This window comes from Balearica regulorum, chromosome 5, assembly GCF_011004875.1.
Source record: "Balearica regulorum gibbericeps isolate bBalReg1 chromosome 5, bBalReg1.pri, whole genome shotgun sequence".
NCBI lineage: Eukaryota > Metazoa > Chordata > Aves > Gruiformes > Gruidae > Balearica > Balearica regulorum.
Genome location: NC_046188.1, coordinates 39,986,699 through 40,007,090, shown reverse-complemented (window position 1 = coordinate 40,007,090; position 20,392 = coordinate 39,986,699). Strand labels below are relative to the sequence as shown.

Here is a 20,392-nt window from a genome sequence, read left to right as displayed (position 1 = left end):
CATTTTATTTTTCATTGATGATTTTTGTTGATTTGACACTTCCATTTTGTATGGTTCTGGTTATTGCCTATGTCTCCTACACTAGCCAGATGCTATTGCATTTGCAATATTAACCAAAAGGAAATTTATCTACAAACCGTCTTAAAAATTTTATATAAAAGAGTAAGCTTTTAGTTATAGTGCTTTTACTAGTAGTTATTACTTGTAATAAAGATTATGTTCTCTGAAATTGCAATGTCTGAAGGAGAGCTTGTGATACAAACTAGGCGTTACAATAGAAAGAATTCAGAACAATTAGCGGCTAGCAAATGTTATTACCTATATTTAAAAAGGATTTGGATGTGATTCAAGGATTTAAAGACCCATAAATTCTACATGAACATTTGAGAAATTGATTGAAAGGGTAATTAGGTATAAGCAGTAAAGCACCTGGGAAATGATGATATAGGAGGTTCTGACTACTTTTTTTTTTTTTTTTTTTTCCCCCCCTATCAAGGAAGAGCACATCTCATTACTTTCTTAAAATTGTTTACATGATATGTGAAGGACTAATAGATAAGAGGGTTGACAATTCACTTAGACTTTCTGAAGACCTTTGGTATGTATGAGGCCTCCAAAGAGAAACAAAGCATTGTCTTGGATGAAAACTTTTAGAATAAAAAATGAAACAAAGACCAAAACAAAACAAAGAGCTTTCATTATAGAAAAAGGCTAATGGCTGGTGCATCAAGGTTTGGTGTTTGGTCCCGTGCTGTGTAATATAGTCATGAACAAGCTGGAGAGAGGGAGTGCCTTGTAAACCTCAAAGATTTGCACATAGAACAAAGTTTTTTAGAGCCATCGTGGGCAGGGAGATCTGTGCGGGCCTTCCTGGGGAGATCTGAATGTGCTTCGTGAATGGCTGGCGGGATGGACATGTAAATTTGTCACCTGTGTGTTGAAAACTTCACTTACTGAAGTTCTTGTCCCTGTTATAAGGTTCCTAATTCTGCTTAGTATGCAGCTTGGACACTGCTAAGACACGGGACACCGCCTGAGGGGTAATATAAAGAGTATTGTAATGCGTTTCTTTAAATGAGGAATGTGGCTTCATCTGAAAACATCAGGTGCCATATCAGTCCATTTTGGGAAGATTATTGAAGGAACTTCAGAGAGGTCTGACAGGACAAAGTTGTATGGAAAACTTCCCATGGCAGAGTAACAGAAAATATTGTGAAAGTTTATCCTCAAAAGGAGAGGAATAAAAAGAAATGACAAAAAAGTTTGGTCAGGAACTTCTATTTTCCCTGTGTCATAGCAAGAACAAGCAGGCAAGTAATAAAGTGAAACACTCCTTCTTTCAAAACATAGTTTAACTGTTGAACTCACTCAGGTGGGAAAACACGGAGAGCAAAAGTGTATCAAAATTCAGAAAGGGCTGGGCTATTCTCTGTGTTTCCAGAAGACCCAGATTTAGGATAACTGGAAGTGAAACTGCATTGTCCTTCAGCACTGACCTGTTCGAGATCAGGATGAAATGTAATATTAGGGTAGATTATTTTCTTTGCATTTCTCTCCCGAAAGACTTTTATACTTTCTTCTGCAGCATCCGATGTGATTGCATAGTATAGCACAACAAATATCAAAGCAAACAGAGGCAAGCATGGGGTCCCAGCTTAATTTCTCAGTCCTAGAAGAGTCTCCCTCTGCCCTTGTTTGAAGCTTCTAACACCAGCTGGTGCCTTCACAAGGAGGACGGTGGGTGGTAGGGACCCCACCTAGCTTCCAAACAACAGTTCCCATGGTCTGGGGGAAGCCTTGATCTCTCACATGAAAACTGCATTTCAGGCACTGAGTTGGCTTCTCGGTTTTCTTTAGGGTACCGGCCTAACGGAAAAATAGACTTTTCTAGCTCTTGTGGGAAAATCCTGGAGAGTTAAATAGGAAAGAGTGGTTTGGAAACGTAATTTCCTGTCTTCATTACTGTATCCTTTACAGACTAGCCATCTTCCAGGAAGGATTGAATTAGTTACAAAGATTTAATTCATTACTAAGAGGTTGTCTTTGGGCCCTTGTAGGTTTTTATACCGTAAACTTTACATTCCAGATAGGATAGTGTCTGCCATTTCCCACTTTCTAGAGCTACTTAGGAGTGAAAATGGACTCCTAGAAGCTACCAGCGGAGAAGAAAATGAAGGAGTTGAATAGCAGTCAGCTTAGCGGGCAGATGGGAGGCAGCTGCCCGGAGTTTCTTTTCACCAGATTTCCTGCTTGCTAACTTAACTTCTCAGTGACTTGATCTCCCCATCAGTAAACTGGGACTAAAAGTGTTACCTCACACTGCCTTGTCAGTGGGATGTTAAATTTAATAATTAAAAAATGCTCTGAGAGTTTTGGATGAAAAGTCTCCTGGAGTGTTGCTGGTGGGAAGTAGCAGCGCCACACAAAACAAATATGTCTATTAAAGACAGCTGCCAGTTTTGGACCTTAAAGTCTACCTTTCCCTCTGACTTAATGTTTAATACCTCCGGAACAAACAGGAAGCAGTTTTACTTTCATATACGTTCTACTTATCCCTCACCCCTTCCTTGCTCATTCCCTTTTCTAATGCATTCGTTTGCTGAACGTATCGGTATCCAGAGACAGGCATAGCACGTCAGAGTGAAGACATGTTTGTTTCCCATGCCCTTGAGCTTGCTTGAAGCTTCTTCTCTTGCTGAATGTATGATGACCCCTTGGGTTTTGCAGTCCCACAAGGTTCTAAATACAGAGCAAATGCCCTTTTGCACCTAAGCACGGGACTCTGAAACCAAGTCAAGCCCACAGCCAGAGATGATTATGGAGGTTCCTTAGTGGCTTTAGATTCAAGCGTCGGGATTTGGACATAAATCAAGTCTAAAATCCCTTCTTTCTATTGAAATGTCTGGATTTAGCATCTGGAGGGAGGTACTAGGCGTTCATACAGGGAAATTCAATCTGTATGATTCTCTGTTGACTTCCCTGCCTTTTTTATAGCTCAAGTAAGGGAGAAGTTGGGGAAGGTGGCATAATGGCGTGGCTGCGCAGAGCTTAATGCTGAAAACAGAGGCCTGATTGAATAGACCTCCTTGTGATGAGAAGGGGGATCAATTCACAGTTGACCCCATCCCATTGTGTGGGTTGTCCTGGGAGTTTCCTTTGAAAATCTCAGTGGTTTGGGTTTTCTGCATGGTTTGTACTCAGCCTTTCCCCCCATGAATAGAATAGCTTTTGCTGGAATTTTTGCTGGATTTTCTGTGGTTATTGGCTGAGCAATGCTCTCTCACTTCAGAAGACTTGAGCAAGCATGTTGGGGAAGCACTGATCGGGGACTCTGAATCACTTGCTGGCTTAGAGTTTTTTGTATATAGAACAAATATATTCCTGGGACGCAATTGCCCCCAAGAAACAGATTATACTTTACTGTCCAAGGTGGAAGTGTTCATTCATTATTTGGATTGCAGGAGTGATTTGGAACTTTATAAACACATGAATTTCTGCCCTGCAGAGTTAACAACTCATGGTCATAGAAATGCAGGGAGCTTCAGGTAGACTGGGGAACACAACACAGTCCTAACAAACAGATGAGAAGTGGACAGAGCTGTGAAATAAGGACACCAGATGCTGATTTGTGAGCGTTGCTCCTGTACGTTATTACTTTATAAATCTGTTGGCCTAGAGGAAGGAATTCATTTTAGAAGGGAGGGAGTACTTGAGAAATCCACACCTTGGCGTTATCAAGTAAAGAGACATTCACGCTGTTTCCCTGCCATGGGGTTGCTCTGAATGAACCCCTGCATGAGGGGGGTAGAGGCCAGGATCTACAAGTTAAAACTGAATTCTTCCCCAGGTGTATTTTAACATTTTGCTAAAATTAACATGCTGTATTTGCCCATCTGCTGCACTGCCTCATAACCTAGTGGCAGCATTCGGAAAGGGAATAAGACTCTGTTCCTTCACTCATATGGCAAGTTGTATCAAGCTTCCTCATAAGCCGGCTCCGTCCCAGGCCTGCCCCGAGCCAGCCTGCGGCTCTTCCTGCAGCGGCTGGGGGTCGTCCTGTTTTCCGGGCTAGATCCTGCACTCATAGCTGGGCTGACTGGTGTTTCTTCATTGGTGTAGGCCCATTTAAAACAAACTGAAGATTTTATCTAGTCAATATTACATGAAAATTCAAGATGCTTCCCTTTGTTTTTTCAGTTTAAGTTCTCAGCACTGACCCCACACACTAGATTTCTGCTTCCCCATGTGTGGAACATGCCCTGGTGTAGGAGAATGCTCCTTGAAACTCTGCTGTAGAAACCATGCCAGGTGCTAAATAGTACTAAGCTACTTTTCTACTTCAGGAGATCAGATCTTCATATTTGTTATTTCAGTATCTTAGCCCTGGGTTTGTTCTTTATTTGAAGCATAGGGAGTTTACATAAAGGAGAAGGAATTTTTTCCCCATTTATTTCCTCCTGATACGATATGCCCAGCCATTTTTTCCTGTAAGCAAACAGAGCGATTGAAAAGATACCAGGTTTTCAGTAAGATAGAAATGAATCCTATATGGAGATCCTTAGTGGTTAAAAGAAGAACGTGAAGAACTCTTCTTCAAGAAGGAAACAAGCTTGAAAGTCTGTCAGTCTTCTGCTTGTCATCTCTGTCCTTCTGCTTGTCAGCTGTCAGGGGGAGACACATACAGTCAGTGTGTTTTGTTTTTCAGAAGTTGATCTGCCTCTGAAGAAAGATGGGTTCACCTCAGAAAGTACAACTCTGGAAGCCTTGCTGCGTGGAGAGGGAATAGAGAAAAAAACGGACACTAAAGAGGAAGACACTATACAAGAAATCCAGGTAAAGGAGACCCCCATGCCCTGACAGCAGGGCTGGATTTTACAACTTGTCTCTAAGCCTAGCAGCTTTTGTCCTGTGGCAGAGCAGTGAATCTGTTGATAGTTGTGTCATTCTACTGTCAAAATGTTATCAAACCATTGTGCTACACTGTGATGCTCAAAATGAACTCAGGATCTCGCATGCTTCTCCTGTCACAAGAATCTTGGTTGTTTGGCTGTGTTCTGCACTGCTCCTGTGTTGGAATTTGTTTTGCAGCACTATGAGATGATTACATATAAAACTGACAAGCAGAGATGGGTCCCAGTCATAAACTGAATGTTAGTGCCTCATATTTAAAGTGAATTTGGACATGGATTTGAATTTGGATTCATAGCTGCTGACTGTAGACAAAAAAGTGTCATTCCCTTGCCTGGTTTTTTTTTTTAATATTGAGAAGCCTTCAGGAAGTATACAAGCACAATAAATAATTAAAAATATTCTAATCTTAATTATCTCAGTTATTATTAGTAATGCAGATATGAGAAATATTGCCTCTTCACATGCTTTATGGTTTAAAAGTTATTTGTCAAGATTCCATTTCATCCTTTAACAATTAAAAGTAGAAACACATTTGTGGGTCTGTCATAGAAGGAATCCAGCTAATATAAAGGGTTCTTATATAAGGGCATGTCTTTATAAAGACATCTTAAATCGCTTGGAAAGCGGACCTCTCCCCAGGGAGCAGCAGCACATCTTTGGTGATGCTGAAACACCATTGTGTTATGAGTCCATTAGTGATTTTTTAGTAAGAGCCATGAGCAACGTGTCAAACTTGATAATTTTGGCTGAGATACAACATGTTGCATCTATACCTAAAACTAGTAAAAATTTGAGTGGGCAGCCTCATGCCAAATGAAACAGAAGAGCATGGGGGTCAAATCTATATTACTTGGAGCTCAGTCCTACTGGTCTATTTGCTAGAAATTTCACACTTGTAAGGGAAACAAATTTATGTTTCCCGTTCCCAGTTAGACAGGTAAAGGAGCACCATCAAAGAGGAAGTGTCCCGTGCTCATGGAGTGGGAAAAAGCTCGGCATGAGCTTTTATTTCTGTGTTTCCTTCCTCCATAGTGTATCTGGGTCTATTAAGCTGAGAGCCCTAAAGCTCTGTTTATACCTGCTTCCAAGGTCACAAGAAGTCATGGTGCAGCATCCTTATGAGATCGCCAAGTGTCTTTGGATGTTGCTGTGTGATCTGAGCTCCCAAATCATCCCCAGCAGCAGTCCAAGGGAAGAGACTTCAGAGACGGTGGAACTGACACAGGTCTGGGCATTGCAGAGCAGGGAGGGGGTGCAATAATATACAAAAAATTTTCAGCTAAGTGCTGTAGCTGTGACCTGTCACCCGGATGCATGTTTCATCAGAACAGATGCAAAAGGCATGTCTTGCTGTTGTTTCTTATGCAAGCACAGCTTATCTGGATTCAGCCTATACAACGATTGCCGAAGCCAGCTTTCAGTGTGCGCTTAGGCACCTGGCAGCTAGGCTGTACCAGATCAAAATCACCATCAGTGCCTTTTATCTATATGATAAGTAAGAGAATGCAAATCTCTCTTTTGTTCCTTTGCATGCTCTTCTGTGCCATAACTTGAAAGGGTCCAGCCTCAGTGATGGTGAGAATGAACAGGTGGGATAGACATAGTTGTAATTCCCACCTAATTACAAGTCACTTACCACCCTTTCAAACTCACGGTATCTGTCAGGAGAAGACAACTTGGGGCTTAGCTGCACTGAAGTACATTGGGCTGGGAAACTGTTTTAGAAAGACAGAATAGGAAAAAAAAAAGTTACTTTGCTAAAAAGAGTAGGGGTTGCCCCTGCTCAATACATGCAGTCATTGGGACCTGCTGTACAGCTGGTATTTAACAGGGTTGAGGATTTTGCCCTACAGTAAATTGGTATTGAACGTGTGCCTCCATCGTTTGCTGGAGAAGGCTCAGAATAGCCTTTTGACCATGCATCAGAAAGGCTATGCCCCTTCTATCAAGAAGTCAAGTCATTACCCTGGCAGTGTCACCAAATTCACACTTGGTTACTTTTTATCTCTTTCTTAAATTGATGCTGCAATTTTAAATGAAGAAAGTGGTTTGCAATATTTCTCTTAACTGCTCTTGTGTAGTGTTGTTGTAAACTAGCTCCTTCCCCTCCCACATACGGTATGGTTGCAGCCTTCTCTTTTTTTGGAGATACTTTAAGATATGAAGCACTGTGAAAATATAAACTCATATCAGTAAAGTTGCATATTTTCTTACATAGCACTGGTCTCTTTGTGTACAACATTTTCTGAGTGCTCTAGTTTTCTAAGATGAAGTCAATTAATGTATGCAATTGCATGAATTTTGAAGAAACGTTTTATGTATGTAGAACTGGAACTTGCTTAACTTTTCCACCCTCTAGTATTTAGTACTCTAGTATTATGTGAAATTATATTTCATGATGGTCTGACTTCATTAATAGCCTCCTGAGATTTAAAAATAAAAGGAGCAAAAATCAGATGAAGACTTGCCTCTACCATGTTCTAAAAGTTATTTGGACTTTTTAAAAGGGACAGTGTCAATATATTAGTCTTAAAAAATTAGCTGATAAATTAAGAATAAATTTCTATAGTTGGTCTTACAATTACAGACTTTTTTGAAGTGAAATTTCTGTTGTATTCTTTCCCACAAATTCAGAATTCAGTGCTTGGGATATGTAGGAAGGAGAAAAAGCAACTGTGATTTGCTCCTTTTCTCCCTCTGCTGGCATTCAAATAGCTGTTAAGTAGAAATTATAGGGAAGGGACAAATAGAGTAAAAGACTGAAAAAGGTCCCCATCAGTTTAAAAAGTCACTGATTTGAATTTGCATCATGGCTGCATGTTGTAATTTAAATGAATGGTGGCATGGCAAAGATAAGTTAGTGATTCCAGATTAGTCCTGTACGAAATGGCACCGCACCATGAATGGCAGGAGTGGCTGGGGCCCATTTCTGTATTTCTATCAGATGTGCCATGGGTTGATGGGATTTGACTCGCTTCATTTCATTAGTGTTGTGATGGTTTGTCTTGCCTTTCTCTGTACGATGTCCAATGTCCGACTTGTGCATATTTTCAGGGTGGCCAGCCTGTGTTTGGTTCTACAGAGGTTAGATTTCAAAAAATCAAGATAGAAAGATTGAAATCCCCTGGCCTGGGCATCTCACAGTTATGAGAAGATGGATTATTGTTCCTATTAAATAATTAATTGAAGGAACTATTGCTATTGTTCCTATTAACTTCAATGAAGCCTGTACTTCCTCAGTATTCTCATGCAGCAAGACCCCTGCTTCCAGACCACAGAGTTGTGCCTGTGGTGTGAGCCCTGAAAAATGTTACTTTCTAGATTGACTAAACGTGCTGGGATTTTCTCTATTTTTGCTAAACAAAGAAAATTCTCAGCTGCTAAGGAGAAAAACACTGATTTCTGTCTTCTTAAAGTGCATTCTCAACATTAGAGGAAAACAGAACAATTTAAAGTGCAAGAAACCAAAATTAAAAAAATCATGCAAACAATTTCCCAGACAGGGCCTGCAGTTATGCATACTAATACTTGTCTCATCTTGGGATATCAGTGCTCAGTGATGCCACTGTTATTTCTTAGGAACCTTTTTTTTTTTTGTAGTTGACTGATATCAGTGGTATTTTTTAATAAGAATTCCCTGGAGAACTGAGGGTGGAAGGGAAAGCAAATTTTGCTGTAGTGGAAAGAAGTAGGGGTTCTGGGATCGGATTTGGCATTATACCATTAATCAACTGTAATTTAATAACCTGCAGTCTCTGTGGTAAAGAGCAGCAGTTGGTTGTACGTGTCATCTTCTTTTCTTCTAACCATTCTTGTTTATTGTTCAACCACAGAGGGTTTTAGAAAATGATGAAAATGCAGATGAAGTGAATGAGGAAGAGGATTTGGAAGAAGATATTCCAAAACGAAAGAACAGGCCTAGAGGACGGGTAGGTGGAGACTTTACTGGAAAGGAAAGGAAGGAAGCAATCCTCTGCTTTCTAGTGTGTATTTGTCATGTGTATGGTACAGGCAAAGTATATATCCATTGATATATGATAGTGATAACACTGTAGATAATTTTCAGTCATATGGTCAAAGATTTTAAAATTTTTTTTCAGTTTATTTTTGTGAATTACCATGAGAAAAGACTATTTTGAGAGTAAAAATTTGGGGTAAATTTGTATTTTAGTGTTGTATGTACAATTGTAATGTAAACTGTAATAATTATGATGACATCCTGCTATTACAATGCTCTCACTTTAAAACATTTACTAATTACAGAAAAGCAACAAATTCAGTCATGACAGCCAAAAAAAAAAAAAAAATTAATAAAAGTAACTTGAACTGTATTAATACATTTTGCAGCTTTCTCCAAGGTAGCACTTTGTGGCTGACACTGGCCCTCTTGAGCCCATGGCAAATCTTCCATTTGCTTAAAATGGGCAATATTTTATCCTTAGGGGAGTCTGTGTCCCTTCTCTTACCTAAGATGTCTTTTCACAATTTCAGCAGGGCACCAGTAATGAGTAATGAGGCCAACATTTTAAAACTTGGAATCAACATTTTCAATTGTGGCCCCATAAGCTAGGCATCTAAGTAAACGTGAACACAGTTCTCAGAAGTTTCAAGCATTTTCATCTCTCTTTGGCTCCGGCAGATGCTGCAGGGGCACAGGAGCTACGGAAGTACCTTTGGATGTGTTTGTAGGAGTCAAGCAAGAAGGGCCACATTTTAGGTCAAATGAGCAGGATATAAGAGCTTTTGAATGAGAGAGAGACATGAAACCACATTGAATACTTGCAATGTACTTATGCATCAGACCCTCTCTTTTGGTTTCTTCTGTTGTTGTGTTGTTTCAGTTTTCTGCTCCTCTTTATTTTGGAGCTTAAGTCCTTTAATATAAGATCAAAGCACTTTAATAATTGGATAAGTATATATTTCACCTTCCTTATTCTCAAAATCACCTGAACCAGTTTCTTTCTTTCTTTCTTTCTTAGCCAAAGACCCCCACCTGGAAAAAAATTTTCCAGAAAAATGTAAGTTTCAGAAAATTTGTATGAACCAGTAACCAAAACCAGGAGTTAGAATCGATACATGCACACAAGCTTGACTGTAGCGATCAACTAATATTCCAGGCTAACAACTCTTTTCTAATAAGTTGCTGTCACATAAATTGCGCATGCTTGTTAGGGTGAGTGAAAGAGAGTGAATAGCTAAAAGAAATATACTGCTCAGGAGAAGGGAATTTGCTGTATTCATATATCCCAGGCCTACACAAGCCAAGTCCTGAAGTTACTGTTATGTGCAAAGTTTTACTCCCCTGTTCAGGAAACTTTCAGAATAACTCTATTACCTTTTCTCTGCTACTATAGGGAAAGGAGTTGGAGGTGTCCCATTCATTTTGAAGCATAAATGTACGTCTTATTTTCTGCCCTAGAACCGGTTCCCTATTAAGTACAGGAGCAGCAGGATCTCTTGCCTTTTTCTTGCAGCTAATTCCTGCTCTGCTAGTGCCCTGGCTTCATTCAGTGCAAAAAAAAAAAAAAAAAAGAAGTCTGAAGAGTGCCAAATACTTTGAGCAATTTTCATTTTTATTTGATGGCATCAATAACCAAAGCAAAATGTGGTATAAATTAGGATTTCGAAATTAGGGCCAGATTCCCTAGCTGTTGAAAACTGGTAAGCCTGCATTGCAGCCTGAATTGTGTCTGGTCATGAGTGTTTTGCCACTCTTCAAGCAGCCCGTTTCTAATGTGAGCCTGAGCCAGTGCAGGGAATCGGGACCAAGGATTTGAAATCAGGGGACATGAAAGCTGGGCAGCACTTTGTTTCTGGGAAGGAGTTGGTCAGGGTATTTTTAGAGGGCAAAAGAGGGGAAGGACATGCATAGGAAACTAGATCCTGCAGAGCGTGGCCTTTGGGGATTGAGAGAAGGAGTGAGAAGGGCTGACAGCATCGATGCAGGATTAATGCGACAGAATTACTGCTCTGGACTTTCCAAATTGCACATGACCCTTCCTTTCCCTACAGCATGATTTTATTTTTAATCCTGGACTCTCCATCTGTCCCTCTGGCTACTCTCTCCGGCTGCTTCAGGGCTGCTTCAAGGCTGCTGTGCCATGGCTTCCAGGCCTCACACGTCAAGTCTCGTAGTCTTTGCTGCATCCCATCAGGAGAACGAAGGCAGTCACGGACGACTGATTCCAACAGACCGGAGTGCCGACAGCAGGCACGGGGCACTCAGTTTCCTGCCTCCGGGGCAGCTACTCGGTTTGCTACCCCCTCAAGGCTGGCCCCTGAAATTGTGGGAGCATTAGGAAGGACACTGAAGGCCAAAGAGGTGGATTTACGGAAGGACCTTTTTAGTATCTTTGCTGGACAGGGAGAATGTGGGTAGGAGCTGGGGAGGATAGGTTGCTAGAAGATATGAGAGGAATGCAGCTGCACCTGTACAGATTGTCTGCTTGTCAGCTGAATATCCCATGGGACAATTTCAAAGGCACTAAAGACATTTAGGAACCCAAGTCCCATTGAAAGTCATTGACTTGAAAAATCTCCCCCTGTGTGTTCAGTGCATGAAAAAGTATATCTGACGTGCGGTCATGACATGAATGCTGTACCCTTGCGTTTCTGTAGAGAATGGTTTGAAGGGAAACAGCTGGCTGTAAGACTAGCGAAACTCCGAGCAACAGACCTTAAATTACCATCCTATTCTGAAAGGTGCCTATGTAAAAATAGTACCTTCTTACTCAACAGATCCGTTCTCAGTGTGTAAACAGTCAGACCTACTGACTGGTGACAAAAATAAGACTTTACAGCTTTTTCACAGCCCTGAAAAGCCAATGCAGCTGGTAGGATAGGGAAATTGGATCCTAATCCAGGTACCAGCAGAAATGTTTATTAAGGGCCAATCACCGGTCTCTATGAAGACCCTCTGATGAGCTGAGGGTTGTATAGGGGCTGCCATGGATCGAAATTCAGCTTGCAGCACATTTTGCAGTAGTGAGGGAAGAAAGGAACTAGCCTGGGATTGATTTCATAGCCCAGAGGGGGTTTACAGAGCTGGCAGTCAGAGAGAAAATATTGCAGACTAGTAAGATGATTTTATGTGATATGGTCAGCAAAGTAGCTTCCACCAAACAGTTGTTGCTGGGGCCTCTTCCAGGGTGAAACTGCTTTTCAGTTCACCCTTACAAATCTCACTCTGCACATGTGTGCTGATCTGCGCAGAGGTCTTTACAGAAGGCAGAGCTATACTTGTCATACCTAATAGTATTTACCCCATCCAGACAGCTGCAAATCCACATCTTTCCTTCAGGACTGTGTTAAGAGTTAGGCCTGAGCAATGCCAGGGAAATAATGTGTGAAGTTTTTATAAATCCCCGTTTTGACAAACTGTGGCAGGCCAGTGTAAAACTGTTCCTTGTTCCTTCTCTTTAGATGTCTGATAGAATGCAGCTCGAATAGTGCTAGTTCAGTCCCAAATGCATAGAAGAGGGACAGAGCTCATATGACCCTTTTGTGTTTGGGGCACCAATGTTCTCAGAATTTCTACATCTTCTCTAGCTTTACTTGGTGAAGGTCTGTCCCTTTCTTATTTTCACATGCAAAAGCTTGAAGGATTTGCATCAGGTGGCCTTGTCTAGGGTGAGAAACATCAACAGTTTAATAAGAGGAGCAGCAGAAACACTTTTGTTGCTTTTACCCAGGCATAGAGTAGCTGGCAGAATTAAGGAAGGGCTATCTAGCCATCCACCTGCAGGTCACTTCCTCAGATAAAGATCAAGTCAAAAATTATTGTCATCTACACACTGTCCATTAGTGAACATGAAGGAATTGAAGGCCTTGGCTCAGTTCCCAGTTCCACATCATAGCCTCCACCATTGGACAAATATCAACTGTCCCCTTGTTGGCATCTCAGCTGAGAAGGGTCAGGACCAAGTAGCTTTGATGCTGAATTCCACTCTTACCCCTGGAGCTCAGGACAGAGCAGTCTGTGCTGTGGAGAAACAGAGCTTTTCAGTTTCCAGGGCCGCCAACTTGGTATGTTGTAGAAACACAGAACTGCAGAGAGACCTTTCTGGGTAGTTCCCATTCTCTGTTATTGCAGGTAGCCATATTACCTAATCTTTTCAACTAACTGACCAAAGCTCCATTTTATAATTAGCCATGGTATCTTTCTCCCAGACGGCCATTTCAAAACATTGCTTTTCAGCTAGAAAACAAACCAAACCAAACAACCCCCCTTTGAAAATATTAAAGGAAATAATTTTACCTCTGTTTTATTTGGGGGCTGATTTCGGGCTGATTTAATGGTTATATTTATCCTCTAACACCTGTTCATCTATTCATTCATTCATATTCAGTTAAGCAAGGTATTTGAACATCTTCAGAAATGAATGTGTGATGATACTCGACTGAATATGTGCTGGCAGTGACCTACTGCTATGGATGAACAGTTTGGGTTATCTGTGGAGGGGATCTCCACTGCATTACAAGGTCCATTAACATAGTGTATATCTTAGGAGATGAAGGGTCAAGCCCACCCTTGACAAACCTGTATGGAAGCTGAGGATTTGTTTAGTTTATATTGCACGTTTTTCATAGGAGGGTGAGGGACACAAGGAGACCTGAGGGGCGATGGAATAATGTTAACATTCCTCTTGTCCTTGCAGGCTCGGGGATCTGGAGGTGGCAGGAGACGGAATGATGCTGCCTCCCAGGATGATCATGACAAACCCTATGTTTGTGACAGTAAGTAGCACCCAGACAGCTGATTCTGCTTCCAGCCTGGTCCTACCAGCTCGGTGCACTCAGGGCTTCATCTTTTCCCTTCCAGCAAAATATTCTGCTGCTCTCCGACCTGCATGTTTACCACCTGCTGCTGCTGCTGCTCTTGGTGTTTTTGCATGAAGGAAATAAAATTAAGTCCTCGGCAAGACTCCACTTCCCTTTGCCCTATAATAAATCATCTCTTATATTTTCTTTCTCTTTCTCCTTCTCTTTTTCTGGCTTCTCTGCCTTTTGTCTTCCTTTCCCCCATGTAAGATTCACCCTCTATTTCTTTCTCTGTTTCAGATAGTTACAAACAAAAGCATAACTCAAAAATCTCCGACAAAGGTACTTCACCCTTGTTGTATCTCTTCATATATTTGGGGATTCTCTTTCCTTCAGTCCTTTTAAAATCTCACTGGGCTAAATTTTGAAGATCTTATTCTCATCCCTCTGTCAGAAAGTACTCTTGTGGCATCCTCAGGAGTTGAGCCCTCCTAAGAAACAAACACAACTGGATTGCTTTGTTTTCGTGCATATTCCCTTTGAATATGGCCATGCTGTTTGACATCTCACAGTGGGACTGCAGCTGAAGTAAGACATTGCCCCAACTGAAAAATTATACCAGAGCCCAATGCCCAAACTGAAGAAGGATACCAGAGTCCTAGTATGAGGAAGGAATCCAATATTTGATACACAATGTATTTTTTTTTTTATGGTCTAGTTCTTGGTGCTTTCCTTCTTCTTCTGATATTCTTTTTTTCCTTCACCATGTCATTTCTGTGAAGGGCACTTATCTTACCCACGTACTTTTGAGGTCTCCTATCTTAAGGCTTACTGTAGAGTGTACATGCAATAATAATTTGTGCTACTGCGTGCCTTCTATCTTACAAGACAACAGCCTAGCAAAAGTTAATAGAAGTAGGAGAATAGCAGGAGGTCTTCATGTCTGTGATTCAAAAATGTTTGGTGGTTTTGAGGACATTTAGAACGCCCCTTTCTCCACTCTTTACCTATCTTGCAATGTTACTGACCTTAAAAGACCAAGCGTTACTATGTCATATACTATAGGGGTATTTTCCTGCTTATTTTAAAAACATGAAGAAATAAGGAGCATGCACAGTACATAAGAACTATATTCCATGTGATCAAATCATATTCTTTTATGGTGAGACCATGTGGCCCTGCACAGCACTGTGATGGACATGTTGGGTATTTTGCTTCAGCAAGGTGAATATTCTAAGGGCAATGAGTAGAAATGGGAAGACTTGCACATGAAGTGTCTGAACACATGATCAAGGAGAAAGAGCTCTTTAGGACATGAAGAGTCAGGAGATTTCCACTGTGGTTAAATAGCTGTCCTTGTGTGTTGGAAGAACTAAAATGTGTCTTCTAAGACTTCTCTGGGAGCCCAGTATGTATTTTTGCTGAAATCCACAGCTTTCCTCTGCTGATATATACATAAGTGTCTTTATCTCTTTTCTGGAACATCCTTCTAAATCCAAGGACACTTGTTAGTGGCAGTTGTTTTGAACATAATGGATCTTTATTGTCTGATCTTGCTTTGCTTTTGGATCTGACAGAGAACTCGCAACATGCATAGTAGTGATTTGAACAGAGTAGATAAAACATCTAAGATATCAAAGCAGGCAGCAGAAATCTGGGCTGAAGTCAAGGCTCCAGTACATTGTTGTACTGATGGAATTTTGCCTTGGCTTACATTTTGGAGCATAAATTTCCTCTTTGGTTTTGGAAATATAAACTTTCCTATTTCATTTGGCTGATATCTTTCATTTTTAGGAAACTTATAGTTAGAGGTGAGTCATAAGGAGTTTTGGAATCCAGACTTTACACATTGACTCCTCCTTTTCCATTGTAGATAGCTGAGAAAAGAGTTATATGGTAGCAGAACTCTTTTACCTGACTGTGGAGCAGAAGGAAAGAACTGTCCCCATTGTAATGCCATCATCCTGAAGCAGTATCCTGCCCTTGTTAACTTTCTGTAGAAATATTACATACAATTCATTGTGAATAATTGTCCTAAGTTGAGGCCTCTTTCCTGCTTGGGTGAATTTCTTGAATCCATTTTTTCTTTGAATGAAAAATATTTGCTAAATATTTTTATAGATTAATCTAATTGTGGTAGGTTAGACATTGGTTTGCATTACTCCATGTGCAGATGTTTTGGGCAGATAGTCTTGTTTTACATGGAAACATGCAGGTCAAAAATAGTGAATCTGTTTCCTGTTGGGGAAAACATGATTCCCATAATCACATTATTGGTATAAATAATTACCTTAATAGGTTGACACTTTACTTTATCTGCATATCTCCAGGTTGCTTTTTCTGCAAATGTTCTGATATTTGAGTTTGGAAAGTGACCACAAAGAAGAAAGCATAAGCATATCTAAATGAAATTAATTTTCTTATTTAACTGCATGGGGACAAAAAATGATTTGTGGTGAAGAACTACTCTGCTCCTTTTTCATAGTTGCACATTCATATTTTTGGGAAACAAGAATATATCACCTCGTTTTATCAGTAATAAAAAGGTTATGGGAAAAAAACTAGTCTGTGTGTTAGTAAGATGATCCAAGAGCAGTACCCAGCTGATGCTGCCCCTTGTGTTGGAAGGTGGCAATGTTATTTCTGAAAAGGCCTGCCTTTTTTGGAAGATGCGTTCAGCTACACGCCGTTATTAAACCTGATCCCAATATTAAAACTGACTGGAAATATGGAATTTCTGTATGGAGGAAGATATTCAAAGCTCAAAATGTTTTGTCATCCTGTGTTTTTAAGAAAAGGTGGTTGATTGCTTGTTTTGTGGAATGAAATATTCCGAAATACTTCAGTTGATTTTATTGAACATATACTGTACCAGAAGTTCAGAATAAAATGTTTGGCCATGCAGAACATTGATGAAATTGCAAACATAATCATGAAATGCATTGCTTCATCAAATCAGCAAGTGGAAAACTAGTTGGTTAGATTTTCAAGCAGTTGCATTGGATAGTGTTGCACCTTGAGCTCCCTTGGGATAAATGCTTGGATAATGAAAGTGGCAGGGCAGTGTGGTGTGAGATGGGTATAGGCTGGAAATGGTAACATAGCTGAATGGGTCACCAGACCCAAACAGAGCTTGAATACCTGGCTAGGAAATGGAGAAGGTGCCTTAAAGGATAGTGAGAAGTAGGGCTTGAGAAGCAAACCAAAGCCTCTGATGTAAAGCAAGAGAAGTGGAAGATACACCACCACAGCTATTCACAATAAACTGGGTGTGTGATTTTTAAAGGAGGGACAGAGTGAATTAATACCGACGTATGTAATAGGAATTGATGTCAAGTTGCTGTCAAATGATCAGCTGGGGAACCATTAGTTCTACCACAGCAGTCGTCTTAAAAATTGTGCTACTATTTTCGTATTGTTTATTATATATTATTTACTATTAAAAAAAAAGGAAAAAAGCTTCTCTGAAGTTTTATCTAGAAACTTGTATTCTGGTTTAAAAGTTTCAATCAGTTGTAGCACCTGAGCTTCATGACTCCAGATGTCTACTTCCTTTAGCCAGAGTGGTTAGTTTGTGGTGAATCTCTACAAGTTATTAACTTTCCTGCTGTCCATCCTTATTTGTCGGTTTTCATTCTTCTCATGTTCCCACGGAGACTTACCTATGTACATTCTTCTACCTTTGTTTTCTGTCCCTCTATCTATGGAAGATTTCCCTTGTGCAGCTCTAAAAGGAATTATTTCTTTCTTTTCCTTTTACCAATATGTCCTTGTCTCCTTTCAGTTTTATTCCTGTGTAAACTGCTATTTTAGCATAACAACTTATGTTTGTATCATATCCTTTATTCATAGTCCCTCTGAGGCTGAGATATGCATTCAGATCCATTCCTTGTGCAAAATGAGAATTGACTGAAACCTTCCTATGATCTCTGCTGGTTCAGTAGCTAATGCAACCTTGCATGTACCCAGAGACACTGATCCTATAGTGTTTTGCAGAAGCCGGTTCTTTTGTCAAAAACTTCATTTGCAGGTTTCTCTAGTTATTTAACCTGAATTTTCTCTGCTGCAGTCTAAGACCAGCAGTTCTTGCTCTGTTCTTAGTGGATAACAATGTCTTCTTTCTACATCTGTAAACAGTTATTGGGGTTTCTTTCAGCTGTGTTTTCTTCAGCTCTTCTACTAAGCTTGTTTCTCTTATCTGAAAAACCTCCAAAGGGTCTATTTAAGTAAAAATGGCCAGAACTAATTAGAATGTGCTGTTCTGAGGATAGAAGCAGTTCAGAAGATGAACAATTGATACATTTACATGTAACTCACATTTACTTATAGAACTTGGATTTATGCAACTTGCTCTGTTATGTATCTATGAAAGGTACAGAGATGGCTGACCTAGTAGGTTGTTTAGTAAACCCTTTTTCAGTGCAAGACGCTCCTCTCCAGTGCTATGCCATGTTTCAGTGGCAAAGGAGTTTTCATCCCTGTCCACCACCATGTGAGTGCGTACTTAATATACCATTTGCTATAGTGTCTTGTTCCTTCCCTGTTCAACCTGTTTCTAGTCAGACATTATCATCTTTAGTTTCCTCATTATACTGCTTTGTCCTGTTTATACTGTATTTTATTTATTTATAGTAGATGTCATATTAATATGTACTGTTAGCAAGAATTCTTTGAGTAGTGAAGCTCATATGGTATGTTTTTATTATTATTCCAGTATTTTCACCAGCAATCAGTTCTCTGCATGTTTGATTCTTTCACTGTCTATTCACTCTCCACATTAATGATAAAAACAGAGGCAAGCATTGGGCCCAAAATGGACTCTTTCAGGTGCTTGAAGATGCAGAAAGGTGCCTTGTGAAGTCTTCAAAAAATTATGCTCCTAATTCTCACTAATGTCAACTGGAGGTAGACTCCTAAACTGTTTTCCCTGAATATCACACTAAGTGCCTATCTGCTTGTATTGTGGCCTACACATCATATAAGGTTTGGTCCCTAAGTGGGCACTTTCAACTTGACTTTGAACTACTAATAATTATTCAGAACTTGGTTTTGTTTTTAAGAATGCTCGACCCTACTTCCAAATCATTATAGCTTGAAACATCTTCCTGCTTTTTCTGTAAGTTCATCATCCAGCAGAGCATTGACATTTCATTATTGTGAGGTTATTTTTTTTCCTTTCCCATTCCATTTCTCCACTAAACATATTATAGGCTCTACCAACCAGGGGCTGGAGTCTTCAGGTAGTTTAAGTGATATAAGATGAACAGATTCTACTGAGTTTCAATGGATACCAAAGATCTGTCTCTTTTAGTTTCCTTAGAAAATCCCAGTTAAATGTTATATTGTTCTAGCATGACTTGCCAAATGCAATTCCTTGAGGCCTATTCTTTAGGAATTATTTTATTGTATATGTTCACAAAGTGATGGCTTTAGTAATTACCTTATTAACTTCACCTGCCTTCTTTCCCATCTCCTTGAAATGAACCTGATCCTGTCATACTCATTTTAACAAACATCTCACTGGTTCTCTGGAAGGTTTGCTAGAATACAACAGGCCTACAAGATAAATCATGATTTAGCTTGATTTTTACCAGTTCTCTGAGACTTAATCTGTTGTCTTAATTCTTAGACACTATGAATGAGTCCAACACTACTATCTGCTGCTTCTTAGGACAGATCTTTGGTTAAATATCACAATGACAAGCTGATTTGAAAATGCTTTGATTATAGCATTATGTTTTTACATGCTTCTCATAAATCTCCATCATGACTTCAGCTTCCCTTTAAACTATTAGTAGTTTAAGCCCTAAATCACCTCCTGGTATTATCCTTTCTAGTGAATCCCTAAGTAGTTAATAAGCAATAAGATCTAGAATAAGATGATTGTTCAGATGAACCCAACAAACAACTCTCCCACCATAGCTGCTACACTTGGCATTCATTGACAACATTATTGGTAGAAAAGCCAAGATTAGAGAGGCAAGGACACTTCTTTATTTTTTTTTTTTTTAAATCTTGAATAACACAGGTCTGGAGTATAGTACGTGGTAAGAGGGGAACAGAGTTGAGTCTGATAGTTGAATGTTTTCTAGTCATATAGGCTACCTGTTTTCTCCCTTGCTCCTGCTAGCAATTCATTTATTGAAATGTGGGCACATGTATTGTTGACCTGTGCATATTTTGCGCTGGAGTTCAACATTCCCATGATCTTAATACAGCAGGTAGATTCTAGGACTTACCTTCTGGGAGCACTGAAGCAAGGGCTATTTACTACCTACAAGAAAACCCCCAATGAAATGCGTTACTAAACAGCTGCTCTAATACTAGCGATGTATAGTGTGACAGTACTGATCAAAGAGGGACAAACGTAATGGCTTTCCATCAGTGGAGGTGAAAATACACTGTTAGCATTTGAGATCTCTAGATGTGCCAGAGTGTGGACATAACTGTAACAGGGAGATTATATTACCAAACCAGTGCAAAACAAGGAATTTTTTTTTGGAGTAGAGTGAATGGTGGGAGAGGAAGGTAGCTTTGAGGAATGACTGCCTGCCAGCAGTTAACTTAAGATGTAGAGTTTGACAGAGCCCACCTGAGAAGAAAGAACATGAGGCAAAGGAGAAAAGCAAAGACAATGAAGGGGGCAAGATTCAATGACCAAAAAAAAAAAAAAAAAAAAAAAAGGATGTACTCCCCCAATTTCCTCTTTCCTCTAAAAATA

General features: G+C 40.0%; 1 protein-coding gene across 5 annotated transcripts in view; it reads left to right on the top strand.

Moving 5' to 3' along the window:
- LOC104643212 (zinc finger protein DPF3) overlaps window positions 1-20,392 on the top strand; it is a 168,580-nt gene that overhangs the window by 99,859 nt on the left and 48,329 nt on the right. For 4 of the 5 annotated variants that reach the window (XR_012835701.1, XM_075754300.1, XM_075754301.1 and 1 more), the window contains exons 4-7: window positions 4,706-4,833; window positions 8,745-8,840; window positions 9,891-9,929; window positions 13,569-13,647. Coding sequence is in view for 3 of the 5 variants with exons in the window: in XM_075754300.1 (XP_075610415.1) it covers window positions 4,706-4,833; window positions 8,745-8,840; window positions 9,891-9,929; window positions 13,569-13,647 (342 nt within the window). In the remaining 2 variants the exon portion in view is untranslated. The remainder of the gene's footprint in view (window positions 1-4,705; window positions 4,834-8,744; window positions 8,841-9,890; window positions 9,930-13,568; window positions 13,648-20,392) is intronic. The other variant, XR_012835702.1, reaches the window with a different exon arrangement.